The sequence below is a fragment of the Crocodylus porosus genome, unplaced genomic scaffold, assembly GCF_001723895.1.
Source record: "Crocodylus porosus isolate Cpor-Errol unplaced genomic scaffold, CroPor_comp1, whole genome shotgun sequence".
Classification (NCBI taxonomy): Eukaryota; Metazoa; Chordata; order Crocodylia; family Crocodylidae; genus Crocodylus; species Crocodylus porosus.
This window is the reverse complement of record NW_017728947.1, coordinates 104,751,173-104,772,408: the sequence shown is the minus strand read 5'-3', so window position 1 is coordinate 104,772,408 and position 21,236 is coordinate 104,751,173. Positions and strand designations below refer to the sequence as shown.

At 48.7% G+C, this 21,236-nt stretch overlaps 2 protein-coding genes across 4 annotated transcripts in view; both read left to right on the top strand.

Annotated features, from left to right (window-relative positions):
• Positions 1-1,068: 1,068 nt before the first annotated feature.
• Positions 1,069-3,389, top strand: HSPA2 (heat shock protein family A (Hsp70) member 2). Its single transcript, XM_019550825.1, has one exon. The coding sequence runs from the start codon at positions 1,123-1,125 to the stop codon at positions 3,034-3,036; it is 1,914 nt and encodes a 637-aa protein (XP_019406370.1). The 5' UTR covers positions 1,069-1,122; the 3' UTR covers positions 3,037-3,389.
• A 1,384-nt stretch (positions 3,390-4,773) lies between these two features.
• The window catches only part of PPP1R36 (protein phosphatase 1 regulatory subunit 36), a 32,812-nt gene continuing 16,349 nt past the window's right edge, over positions 4,774-21,236 (top strand). The window contains exons 1-4 of one of the 3 annotated variants that reach the window (XM_019550824.1): positions 4,774-5,116; positions 16,334-16,535; positions 17,919-17,983; positions 20,470-20,556. In XM_019550824.1, coding sequence (XP_019406369.1) covers positions 17,919-17,983; positions 20,470-20,556 — 152 coding nt within the window. In that variant the 5' untranslated portion in view covers positions 4,774-5,116; positions 16,334-16,535. The remainder of the gene's footprint in view (positions 5,117-16,333; positions 16,536-17,918; positions 17,984-20,469; positions 20,557-21,236) is intronic. The other 2 variants (XM_019550823.1, XM_019550822.1) reach the window with 2 other exon arrangements.

Genomic DNA, 21,236 nt, shown 5'->3' with positions numbered 1-21,236 from the left:
GGTCGGGTTTGCACGAAGCTCTGCTTTGCAGAAGCAGAGCGACTCCAGCCATCGAGCCTTTGCTTTCGGCATCGGTCTCGTCCGTCCTACATATAAAGCAAGGTAAAAGGAAGCTATGTGGATCTTCTTTGCCCAGGTAGGGATGACCAGAGGTGAATAATAATTGCACAAATGTCCTAACAGAGGACAGGAGAGCCTGAAAGGGGCCTGTGACATCTTGCCTGGGATTAAAAGGATTTAAATCTCATGGGCCACAGGGGTGCTCCCCTCCATCTTATTATAGCTAGATTTAAAAGCACTGCTTGGGAGAAACACTAAAACAGTATTTTGTGTTCATGACTGCGGAGAATATTCCGACAGGTCTGACACTTGTCAAGAGGTGGGTTGAGCAGGGTGTCAACTGCCCCTCAGTGAGGCTGCCGGGACTGCTATGAGAGGCACCCGGCCCAGACGCCCCGGCCCCTGCCACCCCCAACTGCCTCACAGCCCCGCCCCTCCCGCACCGCTCTGAGGGGCGCCCCCCCGTCCCTCTCTCCACCCCCCGCCCCATCGTTTGACTGGCTCCCCCGTTCTCCAATCACAAGGGAGGGTGGGACTTTAAAACGGTCGTTGGTGTCAGCGGCGCGAGCCGGACAAGAGAGCGACCTTATTTGCATACCCCCTCTCTAGCCAAGGGAGACTCTAAGTCCCACCCCCTCCCTGCCAGCTCGATCTCTATTGGCCAGTGGTGACATCCATCCCTTACTTTTAGTCACGCGTCCGCTAGAACTTTCTGGCAGAGTAGAGGGGCGGGAGCTCTTGACCGGGGGAGGGCGGGACAAAAAGAGACGCGAGGGAAGCGATTGGTCCAAGCGTCCTGGACAAGCGTTCGCTGGACTGATCGAGAAAGAACAGGAAGGAGGACGCGGAGGAGATTGGTGGAGCAGAGGGGGGCGGGGACGAGCGAGGGGATTGGTCCACAGGCGCGAGAGCGGATTGGACGAGGGGTGGCGAGCGAGCGAGCCGATTGGCCGCCGAGCTTCTGGCAGGTTCCAGAAGAAGGCACGGCGGGCCATAAAAGCGCCGGAGCGGGGCGTTAACGGCAGTTCGCGGCGTGGAGCGGAGCAGAGGAGAGCTGTAATCATGTCGGGCAAAGGGCCTGCGATCGGCATCGACTTAGGCACCACCTACTCCTGCGTGGGCGTCTTCCAGCATGGCAAGGTGGAGATCATCGCCAATGACCAGGGGAACCGCACCACGCCCAGCTACGTGGCCTTCACGGACACGGAGCGCCTCATCGGCGACGCGGCCAAGAACCAGGTGGCCATGAACCCCACTAACACCATCTTCGACGCCAAGCGCCTCATCGGCCGCAAGTACGACGACCCCACGGTGCAGGCGGACATGAAGCACTGGCCCTTCCGCGTAGTGAGCGAGGGCGGCAAGCCCAAGGTGCAAGTGGAGTATAAAGGCGAATCCAAGACCTTCTTCCCTGAAGAGATCAGCTCCATGGTGCTGACCAAGATGAAGGAGATCGCTGAGGCTTATCTGGGCCGCAAGGTGCAGAACGCCGTCATCACCGTGCCCGCCTACTTCAACGACTCGCAGCGCCAGGCTACCAAAGATGCAGGCACCATCACGGGCCTCAACGTGATGCGCATCATCAACGAGCCCACGGCGGCCGCCATCGCCTACGGGCTGGACAAGAAGGGCGCGCGCGCCGGCGAGAAGAACGTGCTGATCTTCGACCTGGGCGGCGGCACCTTCGACGTGTCCATCCTCACCATCGAGGACGGCATCTTCGAGGTGAAGTCGACGGCGGGCGACACGCACCTGGGCGGCGAGGACTTCGACAACCGCATGGTGACGCACTTCGTGGAGGAGTTCAAGCGCAAGCACAAGCGCGACATCGGCGGCAACAAGCGGGCGGTGCGGCGGCTGCGCACGGCGTGCGAGCGGGCCAAGCGCACGCTGAGCTCCTCCACGCAGGCCAGCATCGAGATCGACTCGCTGTTCGAGGGCATCGACTTCTACACGTCCATCACGCGGGCGCGCTTCGAGGAGCTGAACGCCGACCTGTTCCGCGGCACGCTGGAGCCGGTGGAGAAGGCGCTGCGCGACGCCAAGCTGGACAAGGGGCAGGTGCAGGAGATCGTGCTGGTGGGCGGCTCGACGCGCATCCCCAAGATCCAGAAGCTGCTGCAGGACTTCTTCAACGGCAAGGAGCTGAACAAGAGCATCAACCCCGACGAGGCGGTGGCGTACGGCGCGGCGGTGCAAGCCGCCATCCTCATGGGCGACAAGTCGGAGAACGTGCAGGACCTGCTGCTGCTGGACGTGACGCCGCTGTCGCTCGGCATCGAGACGGCGGGCGGCGTCATGACGGCGCTCATCAAGCGCAACACCACCATCCCCACCAAGCAGACGCAGACCTTCACCACCTACTCGGACAACCAGAGCAGCGTGCTGGTGCAGGTGTACGAGGGCGAGCGCGCCATGACCAAGGACAACAACCTGCTGGGCAAGTTCGACCTGACCGGCATCCCGCCGGCGCCGCGCGGCGTGCCGCAGATCGAGGTCACCTTCGACATCGACGCCAACGGCATCCTCAACGTGAGCGCGGCCGACAAGAGCACGGGCAAGGAGAACAAGATCACCATCACCAACGACAAGGGCCGGCTCAGCAAGGACGACATCGACCGCATGGTGCAGGAGGCCGAGAAGTACAAGGCGGAGGACGACGCCAACCGCGAGCGGGTGGCGGCCAAGAACTCGCTCGAGTCCTACGCCTACAACATGAAGCAGACGGTGGAGGACGAGAAGCTGGCGGGCAAGATCAGCGAGCAGGACAAGCAGCGCGTGCTTGACAAGTGCCAGGAGCTGATCGCCTGGCTGGACCGCAACCAGATGGCCGAGAAGGAAGAGTACGAGCACAAGCAGAAGGAGCTGGAGAAGCTCTGCAACCCCATCATCACCAAGCTGTACCAGGGCGCCGCCCCGCCCGGCGGCCCCGCGCCCGCCGGCTCCGGCGGCCCCACCATCGAGGAGGTGGACTAGGCTGCGCGGCAAGGACTCCCGCGGACTCTGTTTGGTCTTTTTTTTTTTTTATTATTTTTATTTTTTTCCCTTTTTCACTCCCCCCTCCCCCCCGCGGTTCACCCCGCCCGTGCAATGCCCGTCTGTTCTGTTGGGTCTGTGTCGCCGCCCCCGGCTGCCCTGTGCCGAGGGAGGCGCGTCCCGGTTCTCGAGGTTAGTAGCCAAGTTTCTTCTCATTCTAGCCCTCCCGTGTTAGCCCCGGGTCTCCCCCGGCTGCGTCCCGCCCGCTCGGGGCCGGGGGGCGCCCGAGACGGCCGGGTTTGGCCTCTGGAAACGTTGGTACCAAATAAAAATTATATATTTGAAGCGCAAAAGGTCCTCTCTCCCTTTTCTTGGCCGGGCGGGGCCGAGGGGTGCGCGGGGCGCGCGAGCGAGCTGCGGAGGAGCGGGTTTTGGGGGGGCTTTCTAGTGGCTTCTGCCGGGCGGAGGGGGGCTGCGGCTGACGGGCAAACCAGCTCCGGGGCGGGGGAGCGGGCGCGGCCTGGCGGGGACTCCGCAGCGCCCGCTGGGACCTGGCTGCGCGCCCGGCCCGGGCCGCCCCGGCGGCTGGGCCCGTGGTGCGGGGCTTCCCTGGCCGGCTGGAGTCGGGAATCGGCCGGCTCGGGGCTGCTGGGAGGGACCCGACCTGCCTGCAAGGCTAGGGCTAGTCGGGCGGCCCGGCCTGAGGGCCTCCTGCTCCCGGACTTGTGTCCCCCCAGCGCCGACACCTGCCGGGCTCTCCGCACGCACGGGCTGGCCCTCTTTAGCGGCATTTGAGGCCGATCGCTGCCCGTGTCGGGCCAGGGCCGCCGCGCTACATGCAGGGGGGAGGGGGCGCACAAGCGCCGCGGGCCGGCTCGGCTCGGCCCACCGTGTCGCTGGGGTGCAGTTGGACACGCCTTCTAGTGCGGGAGGCCCCCGCGCTCCTTGCGGGACCACCCCGGGGAGAAACCCGCTGCTGCGGGGGGTCTGTCCCTCTGCATGGATTATCCTGCGGGGAACGGAAGGGTTAACCAGGCTGGCTATCTCCGGCGGGAGGCGGAGGACGGGCGGTTGAGTCGGCGCCTGGCCGGGCCCTCCAGCTGTGCTGCTCCCCAGCGCCTGCCCCGCTCCAGGCGGGGGGAGTCCCTCAACCCCGGCATCTGGCCCAGCTCCTAGTGGGAACCTCAGAGCCTTGTTGAGCCAAAGCCGGCGTAGCCTGCACCTAATTAAATCGGGGCCTACCCTTTGAGGTGCAAGCCTACCCTGGCTTCGGCTAATCACCCCTCTGCTCTCGTCTAGTCAGGGCGCTTCTTACAAAATCCAGGGCTGCCAAAACCAGCTGCCTTAGGTTACCGCGGCTACCCCCAGCTCTGCAGTTGCAATAAGCCACAGTGCAACGCTTAAGTGCTTGTTTGGAGCTGGGAGGTGCCTGAAGTTAATTAACTGAGCTAGAAGAGCCCTTTGAGTACCGTGAATAAACACTGAAAAAACACAATTGGTGAATACCTGCAGTGTGGCTTTTCCAATGGGAACCAGAGTGCCAACAGACTTGCAAATAGCATAAACCAGACCTTGCAATATCACTTCTAAAAAGTGCATTGTTTTTTAGGGTCCAAGAGATCAAAAACGCTTTAGGTTCTTACAAAAACCTTTTAAAAAGTCATGTGATTCTGTTCCCTAAAGTCAGTTGCTTAATTGTTAAAGTCCTGGGCTTTTTTTTAACAGCATTGTGAAAGCCCAGGTTACCGCTTGGATTTCTCTCAGCCTGAATGGCAAGTTGCTGCTGGATGCCTGTGTGCTAGTGCACTGTTATGACTGGGGTAGAACTAGAGGTTCATCAACTTGTTTGATCTGTCCCAAAATTAATCTTAAAAGTTCTTAAACGTTACTGGGTAGTTGGGTAAATATGAAGTAGTGTAAAATTCAATCAAGCTGGTTAGAAGCACTTAAACACCTTGTCTGCTGCATGGCTGAAATGGTTACAACCCACTTGGCGTTCTGCACAGCTTCATGCAGCATTTGCCTCCGGCTCCTCAGACAACTGCTTTGCGGTCCTGGAAGTGAGAGGTTGAGAGGAGAGGTAAGTTAGTGGGCAACACATTTTTTTGGTCTTTTGGTGGGTGGAAAAATCAGTACTGAGCTCTAATACCTGCTTGTAGATGCCCTATTCTGGAAATGCTTTATTATAAAAATAGATGCAGACTGGGTTGTGCAAATGCTCAGCACTAGTCTGAACTATCTTTTAAAAATTGATTTTAAGTGACATCTGTTATCACCTTAACAGCTATCCTGGCCCCAGTTTTTTTCACTCTTCCCTCCAGTTTCTTCCCCCCCATCAGCCCACTTTCCGATCTTAATTTTCTCAATTATATTTACTGACTTTGCTCTCATTACACTTCAGCAATGATTGGAAAACTTGGCTACATGCCTACATTAGCTATTCTCCATTGTGTCTATATTTAGGCAGCTGTGTATGTGCTAAGGCTTAAAGTGTCTGCTGCAATGACTGGAGAACCGAATGCACCTCTGGGACTACTGCAGCAGCTGTATTGCTTGCTAGAACAGGGACCTGAAGTTTCCCAATAGGACATGTCCAACTTGATTGAGATGCTTGGACCACAGCTACTGTTGGCTTGTAAGACTAGGAGAAGTTTTTCAGTCTTGGCTTACACTTCAGCTTCTCAAATATAACACAATGCTCAGAGCGAGGTTTCCAAAGTGACTTTTCTTTAAACAAATTCAGATGTGGCATTCTGATACTACTAGTCTTACAGTGAATACATGAGATGCGCGGGGCTAAATCTGTGGCAGAGCTCCCATTTAACTTCAGTTTAAGAAATGGATTTTACCCCCTGATTCTGAAAGAAAGTAAATACCAGGGGAAAAGCAATGCTCATCCTATTGAATTAGGAAAAACTGGGAGGAGTCAGTGTCGCCTTGGGAAATAATTTTGCACTGTTCTACTGAATTCAACAGAAAAAAATATAGGATCTTAAATTGAGGGCAGGTTAGCTATCCTATGTGCCAGTCTTGTTAGTGGTATGAGGACAAAGCATGTCAAGATCATTTCATTAAAAAAAAAAATCCATTACTTTAATGGCTCCTTGGGTGGGGGGGGGAATCTAAGATACCCTCAGTGTTTTAATTAAAGTTTAATGTGTATTTGTTCCTGACACTTGTGGATTAAGCTCATAAGCATTTTATAGTAAAAATTAATGAAGAGCTGCCTAATCACAGATCAAAACCATGAAGGGTTTCACTGCCCCTCCTGTGTACCTTACCCAACACCTAATGTAGCACTGAGGAACTTCTGCTTCATACACCAGGAGCTTGTGCTGCTGTGGAACTTCTGAGAGTTTACTGTTTCATGCTATTCATCTTGTGTTCGTGTATGGAGGAACAAGACAGCCTCCAAAAGGGCAAATAATGACTAACTTTTTTCAGGGAGCTGGGGGCTTGCTTCACAATCTAGCAGAAGGCAAGGAGGATGTTTTAATCCAAGGATAACCTGTGCAGGGCTTGGGAAAGCCGAGGCACAGTGGTCATCTATACCCAGCCAGCACTAGAGTCAGCTCCTTGTAATCTGCATGCTCCAGATAACATGCTGCAGAAGCAGCAATGTAGGAGCCTTGCGCAGCGGGCTTCTGAGACAGGGCAGGGCTAATGCCCTGCTAATATGGACTGGAAAGCAGGAGTGGAGGGGTCCCAGGAGTCGTCCTTTCTTTTTACCTATCATGATGTCGGTGAGGGTTTTGCAGGGTGGGCAGCCTGCTGAGCTTCGGCATTGATTCGTCCCTAAAAGTTTGGTGCGTTGTATAGCATGAGCAGAAAGCTTTGGAAGAAAGGTATGGCTTAACAATTACACTTTAAATTGTGTCTTTTCCATTTCCACAAACACCCTTGGGAGGAGGAGGAAGAAAAAGAGCAAAAGTATCCACAGAGTTATCCCTTGTGTTGTGTGAAAGGCATGGCATTAAGGCAACATTTTTCCGGTGTGTGCTGCCTTCTTTAAAACTTCCCTTACTTACTTATTTCCTATTAAAATACCAACTTCTGCTGTTTATCATTTTATAATTGAAATTAAAATAATAGTGTTGATAGTCCAGTATCCCTCCAGGAGTGCAGGGCTCCCCACACCTCCTGCTTTGAGAACGGTGATTCTCAAATGGTGCCTGGAGAGCCCTTGAAGGGTGCTGTGGGGTGCCATGCAAGGTTAGCACACCTTGCCATGCTGACATGATTCACAAGATGCATCCAGAGGCTTCAAGTAGGAATTCATGGTGTTAAAATCATTCTGACCTGTCATGGTTTTCCTGATTTCTTTGCAACAGAAGAATTGCTCTGATACTTTTCTGTAGTCAAAAGAGTGAAAACTAAAAGTTGGCTTTTTTTTCCAATGAGGGCCTTAGGACTGAAAAGGTTGAAAACCACTGCTTTAGAAAGGGTCTGAGAAACAGCTGTTTAAGCAGAGTATGCAAGCAGCACCTCACTGGCAAAGCAGTCTTGGTATGACTCCTGCAGTACCAGCAAATTGCTATCAGCAGTGGTGATAAAGCCCCACTGTACAAGCAGAACAAGATACGCTGATCAGAGTACAACTTGGCTTCTGCCAGCCCTGCTGTGTGTGTGAAGAATCGCACCCGTTCACCCCCACGACCGGCGTAGCTGTGCTGGCAGTCATAGCAGGGCTTGGCTTCAGATGAGAATGCACTTGCAACAGCTCTGCAGTTCGTAGGGGCGGGCCCTGTGTTTCCAGATGTATGAGCATGTTTTACTTCTACAGGCAAAAACTGTTCAAATGCACTATGGGTTTCTCTTGCACAACCCTGTTCTTGGTGTGCACTGTCCCGTTCTTCCCTTGTGCCGCAGGGGTGGGGTAGCGCGGTCGGCAAGTTCATCCCAGTGAGAAAGCATTGGTTGAGGTATATGGGTAGTAAGCAGGGATGTGAACTCCAAAAGCAGATTCAACACAATGACTTGGCTTTTACATTTGAAATATTGACATCATCTTGCTTGAGGTAGGGAGTGGGAGGAGCTTTTCCTCATCTACCATTGATGTTTGGCAGCCACAAAGATATCAAAGTCTTTGCTGTAAAGAGAAGCAAAAAGCTTTTTTACTAATGTAGCAGAGAGAGTGTTTATAGGCAGCAAGAGGTAGCCATGCAATTATGGACAAAGAAGATTTGTGCTCTTTCTGCTTCACTGTTCAGTGACAGGTTGTTTTTTGGGTGGGGGGGTTGTTTGTTTGCCTTGCTTTTTTTTTTTTTTTTCCCTTTCAGCAGTTATAATAATAGGACTTTGTTTCCTAAATGCATCTGTTCAGGAACTGCTGGTGATGCACAGCCTAAGAAGTCTGCAGTCACAATTGGATCCCAGACAGACTTGGCTCTTATTCGTTCCAGGTGGGAAAAGCTACTAGCAGCAGTTGAGCCTCTGGGCAGGGCTGCAAAGTGTTCCCTATCTAGCGCAGTTTGATCAGCTAGCAGCCAGCAGTTGAAGTGTGATAGGACTGAGGGGGCAGACAAAGTAACAGTAAACCCATTTCTTTTGGACAATACAGTACATGCAAGAGCAACTTGTGTGAGTTACCTTTTAGCTTCTGTGTCCACTGAAAAGCAGCTTAAAGGGGTTCTGGTTTGCAGGGGGCAGGTGTTCAGTAAGTACGTTGTGAAAATCAGCCTCCTTTGGGGTGCTTCCACTTAGGCACCCCTCAAACGAACGGTCAAAAATCACCAGTCAGTTCTGGCTAATCTTGGACAAATTTTTGTTTTCTAGCATGTGTCTATTCACCCTGAAGTATTTCTCATTGGTAGCGGGGTGGGGAGTGAGAGAGAGATTTGGCAAGCTAGGCAAATGATTAGTTGTATTACAGGCCCTGTCCACAGCTTATTTGCAAATCTACTAACTAACTTGTTAAACATAGTTGGTGCTGGACCCCATCTCCAGTGCACTCATAAATAGAGAAGGGTTAAGACAATAACAAAGTTCAGTCCCAATGTGATGTAGACTGCTTATTTTTAAACCAGGTCTTCAAATGGCAGTAAAATCAGGTTTCTCGTGTGTGAAAGCCTTCACTACATCAATCACTTCTCTGGGGTGGAGAGGAAGAGATTTTTTCCAGTCCTTTTCTGTTACAGTAAGGCTGAAATATGTAGAGGCAAAAATCCATAATTGGCTAAATTTGTTCTCCCTATAAAGAGACCGTTCTGGTAAGCAGATCTGTTTGGAAAGTCCTTCAGAAATTAATATGGGTGGCAATAAAAATTATCCTAGAAAGTACTTTCAAAGCCTACAAAACTTAATAGTTCTCTTCTATATATTATATTTTAATCCTCCTTTACCATTCTCAAGCAGATTTTAATTGCTATATTCAAAAGAATGGTTAGAAACAGGTGCCTGTACACAAGTGCTATCATTACTTTTCATTACCTTTTACAGATTTTTCAATTAGATTATCACCTTGTCTTTGCTTTTGACAAAGCAGTGAATCACAATCCAAGTTGTGAAAGTACTTGCTCAGTGATATTTGTGTGCACAAAGCATGTTTGATTTTTTTTTTATCCCTTTTTGTAAATGGCATGTCGATAACAAAAGGTTCTTTGTTAGAAACACAAAGCAAATGTCTAGCAATATAAAAATGGCTGACAACCACTAATATTCCAGGATCTCATCTGATAAAGCCATGCCGAAGGGAATTGTGTGCAGTCTTTATTAGTGGGCACAGCTGTTTTCTCTGGCTTTCTAAATTCTGATTGTACCGGGCAATAATTAGATTCAGTTTTCTCTTAGAACTTGAGTTTGGATTTGGTAGCTTGTGTTGCTTCCAACTTTCAAACAGCTTCAGCAAGTTTGCTCCAATAGATTTTAGTGATGAACTGGGCTATGCAGATGTGTTGTGACTATGCAACAATGCTGCTGTTTATGCATGACGCTGCAGTCGGGGTATTAAGCAGGCAAGAGTGTCCCTAATGCAATCAACCACAGCTATTTGACTGCCACCTGCTTTGAATAGTCCAAACATCCAACTGAAAACAGCATCATTGGTAAAAGGAAGCAGCATTTTGCAGCCTCTTTATGCTGAAAACCAAGAGTGAAGAGATCCAATTTTTTTTGCAAATCTGAAGTGAAAAATCTGCAGCAGTGCTAACTTGTAAAGGGATGCTGGGGGTTTTTTTTCTATTCCTCTAGTGTGGGCCTGTTTTCCTGAATAGAAAAGAATACCCAGCAGGTAAACTGTATCATAGGGGAATAAGCATCCACTACACTAATATTCAATTCTGGATCCTTTGTTCATAATGCAAAACGGGTGTACAAAGAGACTAATATTCCCTGGGAAACCAATGTTAAACCAGCTCAAGGGAAGTGAAGAGGAAAGTCATATGATGGATATGGAGGCTAGAGGGGCAGCTGGCTTGGAAAAAGGTAAGGAGGTAAACAGAAGAGGGATGAATGGCTGGATGGTAAGTCGGTGACATTTTGTTTGGATTTATTCATGCACTTACTTTCTAAATCCAATTATGAGGGAGGTCTTGGAGAGCAATATCTGAATGAAACATTCCACATGTACACCAATACCCAATAAACTATATTAAACATTATTAGGGTTGCAAAGTCAAGCAACTCAACTCAGGAAATGTCAGACAAAAGGTTGCCTGGACAGCATCTCAAAAAACAAAACAAAAAAGCTTTGATGACTTGATCACAGGGTGTCTTTTCCCCAGAACTCCTTCACTGCATACAACTGTTAGCAAGAAGAAGCTCTCTTACGTTATTTGTTTTATCCTGCGGCATATTTATCATGCAATATCCAAACACTGCTCTGAAGGCAGAATTAGTCTCATGAGTCTTTCTAGGGTGGTCATCACAGTAATGTCTGAGTGCTTCCCATACACTAGATATTTTATTAATATTCCTATGGCATAGGTGAGTAGAATCGCCTTTTAAAAATGGGGAGCTGAGGTAGAGAGAGATTAAGGTAAAAATATTAATTGTAGATGGCCAATCTGGAAAGACTCCAGGGCCTTTCTGGCATATTGTATCACCATATGCAAGTACAGCACCACACTTGTGTAGGCCAGGCTCCAGAGCAGATGCTCAGATCAGGCACCCACAAAGCGAGGAAAACAGTTTTTGGTCCCCTACGAAAATGTGAGCTGGAGTGACTTGCGTTGTGCCTTACAAGAATGCTGTGACAGAGGTAGGGAATTAATTCAACTTTCCAGGAGATATTCAACTGCACAAGCTGCAAGACCACCTTTTTTTTTTTTTTTTTTTCCCCCTTGCCACATCCATTGCACGCCTCCCAATGACCTCAACAAAAGGAGCAGGGGAGGCACAGAAAAACTGCCTCCTATACACAGTCCAGAGCTTCTGAAAAAGTAAAGGGGGGGGGCAGAAGTTCGATCCTAAGGCATCATGTTGGCACTTGTGGCACTCTGCAGGGTTCAGACCTTGTGCAAGGACCTCTGCCACTTGGCTGAGGCAGTGACCGATAGCCACAGGTTGTCATCCTCTAGGTCGGCAGGTTTTAATCTTTTTAGATTTGCAGCACTCATGTGAATTGTGAACTTGTGAATTGAGCAGCGCCCCATTTAAAAAACTACTGTATTATAGTGCTTACTATTTGCAGAGGGAGAGGGGAGGAGGAGGAGCTGGAAGGGAAGACCCTGCGCTTTATCTCCTCAAGCTTCTCACTTTCTCCTCTCTCCCTGCCGCGCCTTTCGGGAGGCTGCCACAGCAGCCCAGCATGCCACGTGTCCCCGGCTGAGAATCGCTGCTCTCGAAGGACCAGCACGTTGTGCCGGTGGGTCTCTGATATCTGCTGACAGCAGAGGAATGGTGTGAGGCAGGATTGTGATCAGGAGCCTGCTCTTCTGGGCACATGCTCTTGCCTGTCTCCCCGAAGTTTGACTCTTCTGTCCTGTTCCTTTCAATCCCGTCTCCCGAGCCCTGAATCTTTTTCTCAGTCTCGTTCTCTTTACTTTGCCAGCCGTGCTCTTCCTCTCGGTCCCAGGCTCTTTACACAGACAATCCTAGTCTTAAACTCCTGGGGCTCCGTGTCTAATTCTTATCTCTCCCTGCCCCTCATCTCTATTCACATTACTTTTGCTGCTGGTACCCATTTTCCCCTGGCTCCCAGCCTCAGGTTTGTGAACTGCTGTTTTTCAGAAGCCCATGTTATGTGAACTCAGAGGCATTCCCAGAAATGGAGACATAAATGGAACAAAACTGTGTCAAATATTATATTTTCGAGTGATTCTTGAATACCGCACTAGGTTAATTTCTTAGCTCTTCAGCCAAACATAGCTTTCTTTCAGTCCCAGCTTCTCATGACAGTTCCTTTGCCCTTCAGTCTCTCTTCATATGTCTTTTAAATTTCTCTTTCCAAATTAATTCTCTACAGGATGTAGGTTGTTTCTTCTGTATTTGAATTGCCCATTTCTTCCAAGTTCCCTGGACTTGGTGGGAATAGCAGAGAGCACAGGTGGGGCTCTCCCAGGAATTTAAGGTGCAAAGCTCTAGTGAAGCTCCCCTAAGCACGTGTAAACTGCTGTTTTCCAAAAGGATGAAATTTGTTCAAATATGGGCAGATTTTAAGGAGAAGAGCAAAAGGCATGCCTGATACCAGGGTGTTCTCCCTAATTTCAATTCACTTATCAAAAACATGAGGACTTGAGGCCTGTTTGAAGAAGAGGCTGCTGGATTATTTTTAATTTTTTTTTTACTTTGAGCAACACAACATATCTTTTTTCCCAAGACCTGAACCATTTGGGCTGATAATTTCCAAAAATTTTCAACCTGACCTGCAGAATTTCAGCCTGAAAGATTGAAGTTTGGCAAAATTATCCTTGGTCAAAAGGGGCTCTAACAGACCCACTGACAATGCTGTTTCCTCTCCCCATCTCGGGCACCTCCAGTCTAGGTCAAGGATGTCAAACTCATCTGGGCCCCAAGCCGGGTCCTGGGCTCCTTACAAGTCGGATCTGGACCATGGGCTGGATCTGGCAGTGGTGGCATGGGGTTTAATGCAGCTGTCGTTTGCCCCCACCCCCTGTAGCTCCAGTCCTCCCTTGCTGAGAATTTAGCAGTAGGGCAAACCTTTGCCTGCTCTAGGATCCTTGCAGGTTGGGTGAGCCGGCTCCTTGGGCTACATCTTGGACACCTCTGTCCTAGGGCGTCAGTACTAGATCCGCCAGGATCTTCAGTGGTGAAATGGATAAAGGCACCGGTATCCATGCAGCAAAGTCAGATAACTAAGGTTTCAGCCTTGTCCCCATCCATCTGTGCACTGTGTGTATGGGGAGAGAAAGGGAGGATAGGGGCAGTTCTGTGGGAGCTGTGCTAGAGGGGGAATTCCTCCTGTAAGGAGAGAGGTATCCTAAGGGCCCGCTCGCAAGGGAGTCCCTAAGGAGCTGTCAGCCAGGTGTGATCTGTCCCTAGCTGGGTTTTGACCGAAGCTGGGATTTGCTTACACAGCAGAAAGCTCTGAAGGAATTTCAAGGCTCTCCCTGAACTCATCATTGTCTTTAATTAAATCTCTTAATCTGCTGTGCTTCTTTGAAAATTTCTGCCCATGGGCTGATGCAAGTAGCATGGAGAGTTGGTCACTAAAAATTTCCTTTAAGTGTTTGGCTCCGTAGCACTTTTGGCCTGGTGCCTTATGTGCAGACTGTAGCAGCCCTGACAAAGCAAAAACATAAGCTGGTAGAAAAGAAACGATTTAGATACATTAATCAGTGGTATATAGTATGTTTTATCAATCCAGTAATTTATTTGCTGTTGATTGCAATGCATCCAAATCCAGAATTCAGTAACATTTTTTAAAGGGAGGCTAGTTGCCAGTGTTATCCCACTCTTTTTTGACGTGAAATTTAAATTACTAATGAAAAATATCTGGGGAAAAAAAGATGCTAGGAAATATTTTAAAGCTTTAAAGGGAGGATTGTCGGGCAAAAGCTCGGTGAAGAGGATACAGCCTACACCTCCAGCTTTGCAACAGAGGTCCTGCATGGTCATTCTGCTCTCCGGTATTCAGTGTTTCCGTTTGCAAACTGGCAGTGCTGATATTTCCCAGAGGCGTTGGGAGTCTTATGTCCATTGTTATTTCTAAAGCAGTTTGTGTTTTTGGTTTAGAAGGACTTTGTAAAAGCAGAGGAGTCTCTCTACTTAGGTTGGATGGCTGGTTTCGTATCGGGATGATGATACTACTAATCTGCTATCTGTGGGCTCTCTTTTTTGCAGTGCCTCCTTCCAGTCTTGCAACAGCACATTCCCTCCCTCCCTCTCCTTCTGCAGTCCTGCCCTTAATTTGGTCAGTTCTTTTGATGTGGCTTTTACTTTAGCTCAGAGGACTGAAAGCTGATGACAAGGCTGCATTAATACCGTCTAGCAGAGCCATAGTTTCCAAATCTCCAGTTCTCCCCTGTTAGGCCTCCTATCTCTACAAGCCCCCTGAGTTCTGCTTTCCTCTGATGGGGGAGATCTGAGGTTGTTCCCGAACCTGCCTCTCTCATCCTGATAAAATGTGTGGCGCTGCTGCCAAGCCACCAAAATATCCTTGGCAGCCTGCGATAGCAACTGAAAACAACAAACACAATACAATTGTCAAAAAAGGTCACTGCAGAGAGCTGAGGCAGGACTGAATTTTCGGGAAGGTTCAGGGCTTTCTGTGAGTCAGGCATGGGACGAGCATGTTTGGCTAGAGGGACGTTGAAGGTCATGCGAGGCTTGTAGTTGCCCTTGAACTGGTGCAGTTTCTCTAAGGGCAGAGGGGGGAGTTAGTGAAAGGAAGCAGCTTGTTTCATGCTAGCTTTTGTCCACAGGGCTGACACTTCAGTGCTTGGCAGGAAAGCTTTCCGGCATTTTTTATTGCCTTGCCCATAAGTCATGAACGTCTCAATAATTCTGGCAAGAGCCCTCTCTGCAGTTAAAAGCTTGACTGCGGTAGTGAATGGGCTGCACTGACTGTGTACGCGATGATCCAGCTGAGCTGTCCATAAATCTGAGCGCAGACACTTTCAGGGGCGGCGCTAGGGGAAGACTTGGGGAGGGAGGGGGGGCTATAGCCTTCCTGTAGCCATCCTGAGTGCCCCCGTCCAAGCCCCCCACCCCATGCAGCTGAGCCTGTCCCGTTCCTGCCCACAGAGCTGTGGTGCTCCGGGCCCAGCCTGGACCCATCTGTTTGCATACAGCATATATTTTTATTCTCCTGTTATCTCTATGTTATCTCCTGTGGATAGCATAGCTAAAACACATGTTTAAGTGGGTCTCATTAAAAGAATGAATAAGTATGTTTGGCCAGAAGATATATAGCGCAGCACCCCCGATTTTCTGTCTAGCCACTTCCCTGGGAAGTGGCTGGTACCACCCCTGGATGCTTTCATCACATCAGTCAGCACTTGCAGCCTACTCTGTACTTAAACCTTTTGTGGTACTGTCAATGCTGGCAAAACCCTTCTGGTGTTGACACTCATCTGCTTAGACTGGCAAAGTGCTTTTGCCACCATAGCTTATAACAGTTTCCTTATCAAAGTGAGCCATAATGCTTGATGTGTTGCTATGCGAGGCTCTCCACTATCTGGTATAACTTCTGTCTGCACCAGGCCTTGGCTGGCGTAACAGGGTTGCAGAAAGTCGCACCCTCCCAAAATCCTGCTCTGCCAGCCAAAGTTAGCATCCTGCACATGGTTTGAGAGGGCAGTCGTGAACAGACACTTCAATGCTCAGCAAACAAGCACTTTGTCCTATTGTTTTGGTGGACACAGAGTCAAACCCTGCCAAGGCCAAGCCAGAACAAAATTAGCATTCGAAGCACTGTGCAAGCGGTGCCATCATCGAGCTACCTTTACATCAGGCCCCACGCGAGTATCATGCCATGGCAATCATGCATTTGCCAAACTGTCCTCCAGATAACAACGCAGCAGACAGGCTGACTGGCTGCAGAGAGGTTATTGCCTCCATAACGCAATGTTCCCCAGCCCTGGTAATAGGGTGCCCCAGGAGAGCTGCCAGGCACATCCGTGATGCAGAGCCAAGAGAGGACAAGCCCCGGTGTACAGTGCAGCACCGTGGGAAAGCGCGACACGGCAGGCTGGGACTTGTAGTTTCTCGGGGGACAATGGAGGCTGTTACCAGGCTACCGCAGTAAACAATCTCTCAGAGCCCAGCCCGGCTCCCGGGAACCGCCAGGCACGGCCACCTTCCAGCAGCACAGCGGCGCTGGGGTGGCAGTCTGGTGGCCGGGGCAAAGAGAAAAGGGGGCTCTGAGTTACGTCCTCTCCTCGTGTCTTTCCCACAGGCCTAACAGAGCCTCCAAGTAGCCCGAGCGCAGAAAGGCCAGCAGGGGTTCGAGGCACGGACATGGCCTGGGAACCCCAACCCGGCTGACCAAGGCAAAACCTGCTCCTAGAAGGCTGCAAGGTGACGGAGACTTTATTGTCTTCGCTTTCTCGAAGGCGATAACTGAGAACGGGGCTGAGCGCTGAGGAACGCGTACTTTGGTAACTAAAAAACAGCAGGGACGGGAGAACGTTGCGATACCCTTTTGTGGTACCGACGCTTTTGAACTGATATGGCGAGTAACTCAACCCAGGCTTGTGCCTCTTTAGATGGGGGTGAACGGTGTTGACCTCGGGCAGGCAGAGCGCACCGCATGTTCCCGCAGGCAGCCGGGCACTTCGGTCCTGGCGTGATCTGGTGGCGCGGTACCGGCAGATATTCCCTGGGCTCTTGTTTCCTGTCCTTGAATCCGACATTTCCACCTCTTGCATCACTGCTGCTTCTGCTCAGTCGCGGATTTGGTTTATAACCCCATATAAGTGCAATATAAGGGGACTGCACGTGTATGCAAAGACACTGCTTTTGTCCTTTCGTCACAGGATTGCAAAGTGTTACGAAAAGGTGGGTATCGTCTCATTAAACCAAAGGGGAAGTTGAAACCCAGAGAAGCTAAGATCATACCCCAGCTCAGAGTCAGAGAACGGATGAATCCCCGTTCTGTGTTTATAACAGGGCTTTTGTCAACACTAAATTATTTTCATGTTTCATATTCATCACTTAGCCGAGATATTAGAGATGGGTGTGTGAGACACTATTATATATGGATTTGCTTCTGTAAGGCTGGTTAGTTAGCTGGCAAAAAGCTACAGAAAGCCTTAATTCTAACTCTGCTTTAAACTCATTTTCCCCAGCTGTGAAAAAAGGGCTCTGGGAAAAAGATGCATTTTATCTTTAAAGTTGGCTACAAAGTGTTTTATAAGAAAGACAGAAAGGTTTTCTTTTGTTTTCTCCCAGAGCTTTCCCTGCCGCCCCCTACTTGTTTTTCATGTTGGAAATACAAAGCATGTAAAATGTTGTCTTTTCTAGCTTTTTTGGATTCCTGGGCGTCTAAATCATATTTATTGTTAATTCTTAGTCTTCATTTAAATGGGCATGGGCTCTGCTGAAATGTTAACAACAGGGTTTTTTTCCCCCCTGAATCTTAGTCATTTATGTGCAATAGATATTACCAAATCCAAACCAAACAATGTATTTTTTAAAGAGTCTGACTACAAACTCCTTCTCCGGTTAGTAGCTCCATTTTCATAGTTTCTTTAGACATCAAAGAATGAAAAATTCCACCAACACTTTTAGTTCTTTTAATACTATTGACCTGCTATTTGTGGGCTCTCTTTTTACACCATAACCATTTCTGTATTTGCCTGACTCAAGGACCACTCCTCAGCAACTTGCCTGGCAACATGCGAGTGAAAAGAAAGGTCAAGAAAGAAAAACCAGTGGCCCAAATCCACAGGGGTTGTGTCTTACATACTTTGTTGAACTGGGATGAGGATATGCCTGAATTATATTTCGTTACATATGACATTCTCTTTTACTTTGTGTAGATGATGAAAGTCACCCCAGGGGTGTGGTTCTGGAAAGATGACACCAACACACTTGAATTTGCAAGGTAAGCATTTAAAGCTATGATTTAAAGATGTAGATGCTTAGGTCCTGATCCCACACACTGCTTACTTGGGTAAAATTGGATCCCACAGGAGCTTTGCCTAAATATGATCTTCAGAACCAGACCCTATACACGTGCGTCTCCTGTTGAAAGAATAGTTTCTGCACCTCTCCTCTGTATCATTCATCCCAACAGGTTCATGGAAAGGGAAAAGTGACATGGAAATGAATACATGAGTGCTATTTATTAATATTGTTCTTCAGCAGAATGCACAACACTGGGCTCATTATGAATGCACAGCAAGGCTCGTTAGTCAGATGCCCGTGTGACTGGGAGACACCGCAGAAAGTCAAGAGCCAAATTCAAACCCAGTGTATGCAAGTGCAGTTCGTCGAAGCCAATGGAGCTGTGCCCACTGATGCCAGTGATGTGTGTGATCCTGAGTGGGCGCGTCTAAATGAGATGGTTACTGTGGGGCTGCCTGATTAATTCCTCAGCAAATATCTCAGCATCTACACGTGCAGTGCTATTAGACGGCAGGAAACAATGAATCTTGCTGTAGGTTAGTACTTGTAAATACAAGTACTATCATGTAGCCGAGTTTTTTTTATTCCACAGCAACACATGTGCAGACGCTGATGGGGCTGGTTGGGGCATGAGGGTGCTTCAGTGAGGGGGGTGCTTGCCAACTAGCCCTGCACTGAAGCACCCTTGTGCACCAGCCAGCCCCTTTGAAGCACGTTGAGCCAGGTTGGAGCAGCTTGGGACTGGCAGGCTGACCCCCCAGACTTTGCACTGGGGGTGCTCCAATCCGGCACGATTGCTTTGGTCCCAGACGTGTGTGTAAACACAGCACTGAGGGAGCAGTAAACTCTGGTGTGATATGTGCTGGAGTTTATTGCTTTGCATTCATGTGCATGTGCAGATCTGCCCAGTACTCCCAAAGCATCTAAGAAATATAGTTAAATAGAACCACCTACTTCATATATGGGAAGATTGCTTTGATGTATAATTGCTTTTTATATTTGCATGGCAATTTTGGATTAATACTGTACTGAGCCAACAGGAAAACACATTTGGATCAACAGAAAAACAATGTAAGTCGGCTGTTCCTCCTTTGAGCAGCTAGCAGTATGTGGGCCATGTAGAGCAGGTAATTGTTAGGAGTCAGGCGTGTGATTTCTGGCTGCCTCTCTGCCTCCTTTGCATATTTCCATTCTTCCTTAGGGGGCCAGGCATTTCCTGCATAGACCCATCTCCCTGCCCTTTTATTGATTTCAAGAAGCTGTGCCCTATTCTTGATTTCATGGAGTGGGCTTGAATTTAGGAAGCAACTTTTGTATCACAGGGATGGTTACACTGCTCCTGTTCATATGTACCCAACCTAGAAATGTGGAGAAGCTTCTCCAGGGTGTCCTCCATCTGTGCTTTCAAGAACACTTGAGAAAGGGTCTTGAGAGTGGCTGCTGGGGGTGCCTTCAGATCACTGCCACGTTCCCACTTTTGGTGCACGTGGACAAGGTTTGCTTCCTTCCTGAGAGCCTGGGGGAACCCCCCCGGCTCTTTCACCTTTCAGGGCTCTCTGGGGCAGGTAAAAATAGTGGCATAATGGAAACCACCAAATGGTTTCTCCTTCTATGACTCTCCTTGGGGAGCAAAAGCTGTCAGGTCCCCAGATGGAAACAACTGAGGAAGAAAAGGGCCTACATACTCTAGTGGATCACAAGGTGACTATGAGCCACCCAGGTGATGCAGCCAGGAACAAAGCAGATATATTAGGGGAGACATTTCCTGTGGAGACGGGGAAATAGCTCTGCTATTGCACAAAGCACTGATGGGACCTCATCTGGGATATCATCTCTATCTTTTTGTTTAAGAAAGATGAATTCAAAACTGGAGTTAAGACAGAGAAAGGCCACAATGATGGCTAAGGGAATGGAGAACTTTTCAAACAAAAGGAAACTGAAGAAGCATGGCTTGTTTAGTTCTGGCTGTGTGCGGTTGTGACTTCTATCTATAAATATATTGAATGGTAAACCCCAAGGAGGGAAGGGAGCAATTTGAACTGAAGGACAGCATTAGCACAAGAACAAACATGTATAAACTGGGCATGAATAAATTAGCCTGGGAATTAAGAGAAGGTTTGCAGCATCACTCTGAGAGTGAGATTCTAGACTAGCCTCCCAAGAGGAGGGAGTGGGAGCAAAACCCTACCTACTTTTTAGAGGGTTTTCTTATTTCATGGAAGGGATTTATGATCGGGTCTCTGATAGCAAGGGCCTGGCATCAGTGACTCTTCTAGTCCTATCTTTCAATGTACTTGAAAGCTGTCTCCGATATCCTCTCTCTGTCTCAGTGCAGATGTTTCTCTCATTGTCATATGGTGGCCCAAACTCACAGGCATTATATTCCAGAACACTGAACTCTTTGAACTGTCATTAACAATTGCTGCTTCTGTTCCTAAACATCCGTCTTTTTATGTGTTACAGCTTTGCCCCAGCGCCCGATGCTAAAGAGAAACTCAAGAAGGGCAAAGCAATCCATTTTCAGGAAATGAGTAGTAAAACAGCAGACAGGTATTCCAGCTTACCCTCACTTAATTAAAACTGAGACAGCATTATTAGGGTGGGAGTCATAAGGGCTATATATTTTGCCTTGTTCTAACAACGTAGGTTGGACAGAAAAAAAACTGGCCGTTTCAGTAGTTTATTCAGGGTGAGGGGTTGAGGGTAGAATGGGATGACCATAGTAGTCAGATATACCTGATGGCTAAATGAGCTCTGACACTGATTTGGCATGACCTTGGGCAAATCACTTAACATTTCTGCCTCTGTTTCCAGATCTTAGGATCAAAAAAGAATACTAGTCTGCAGAGAGGACTATTGTGAGGATGGATTAATTCATTCATCTTTGTAAAGTGCTTCAAAAATGTATTATTATTACTGTTGTTATGACTTATGATTTATTTTTCAATTGTACAAAAGTCAATTGGCAAAAGTCAATGTCATCTTAACTGCCCTTAACTTAAACCATTTTAAAACCTATGCAGTATCATCACAGTGTTGTTCTGCTCCCAAGTGAAAGAGCCACAATCAGAAATGATTTTAGGAGCTGAAGAATCTTGGTTCACTGAACACGGCCAACCTGGAAAAGTATGTTTAGGGACGCTAACAGTTTAATGAAAGAAACAGAAAGTGAAGGGTATTTATCAAGAGCTTTTTAACTGCCAGTTTACATCTTGAAATTGAATCAGCTA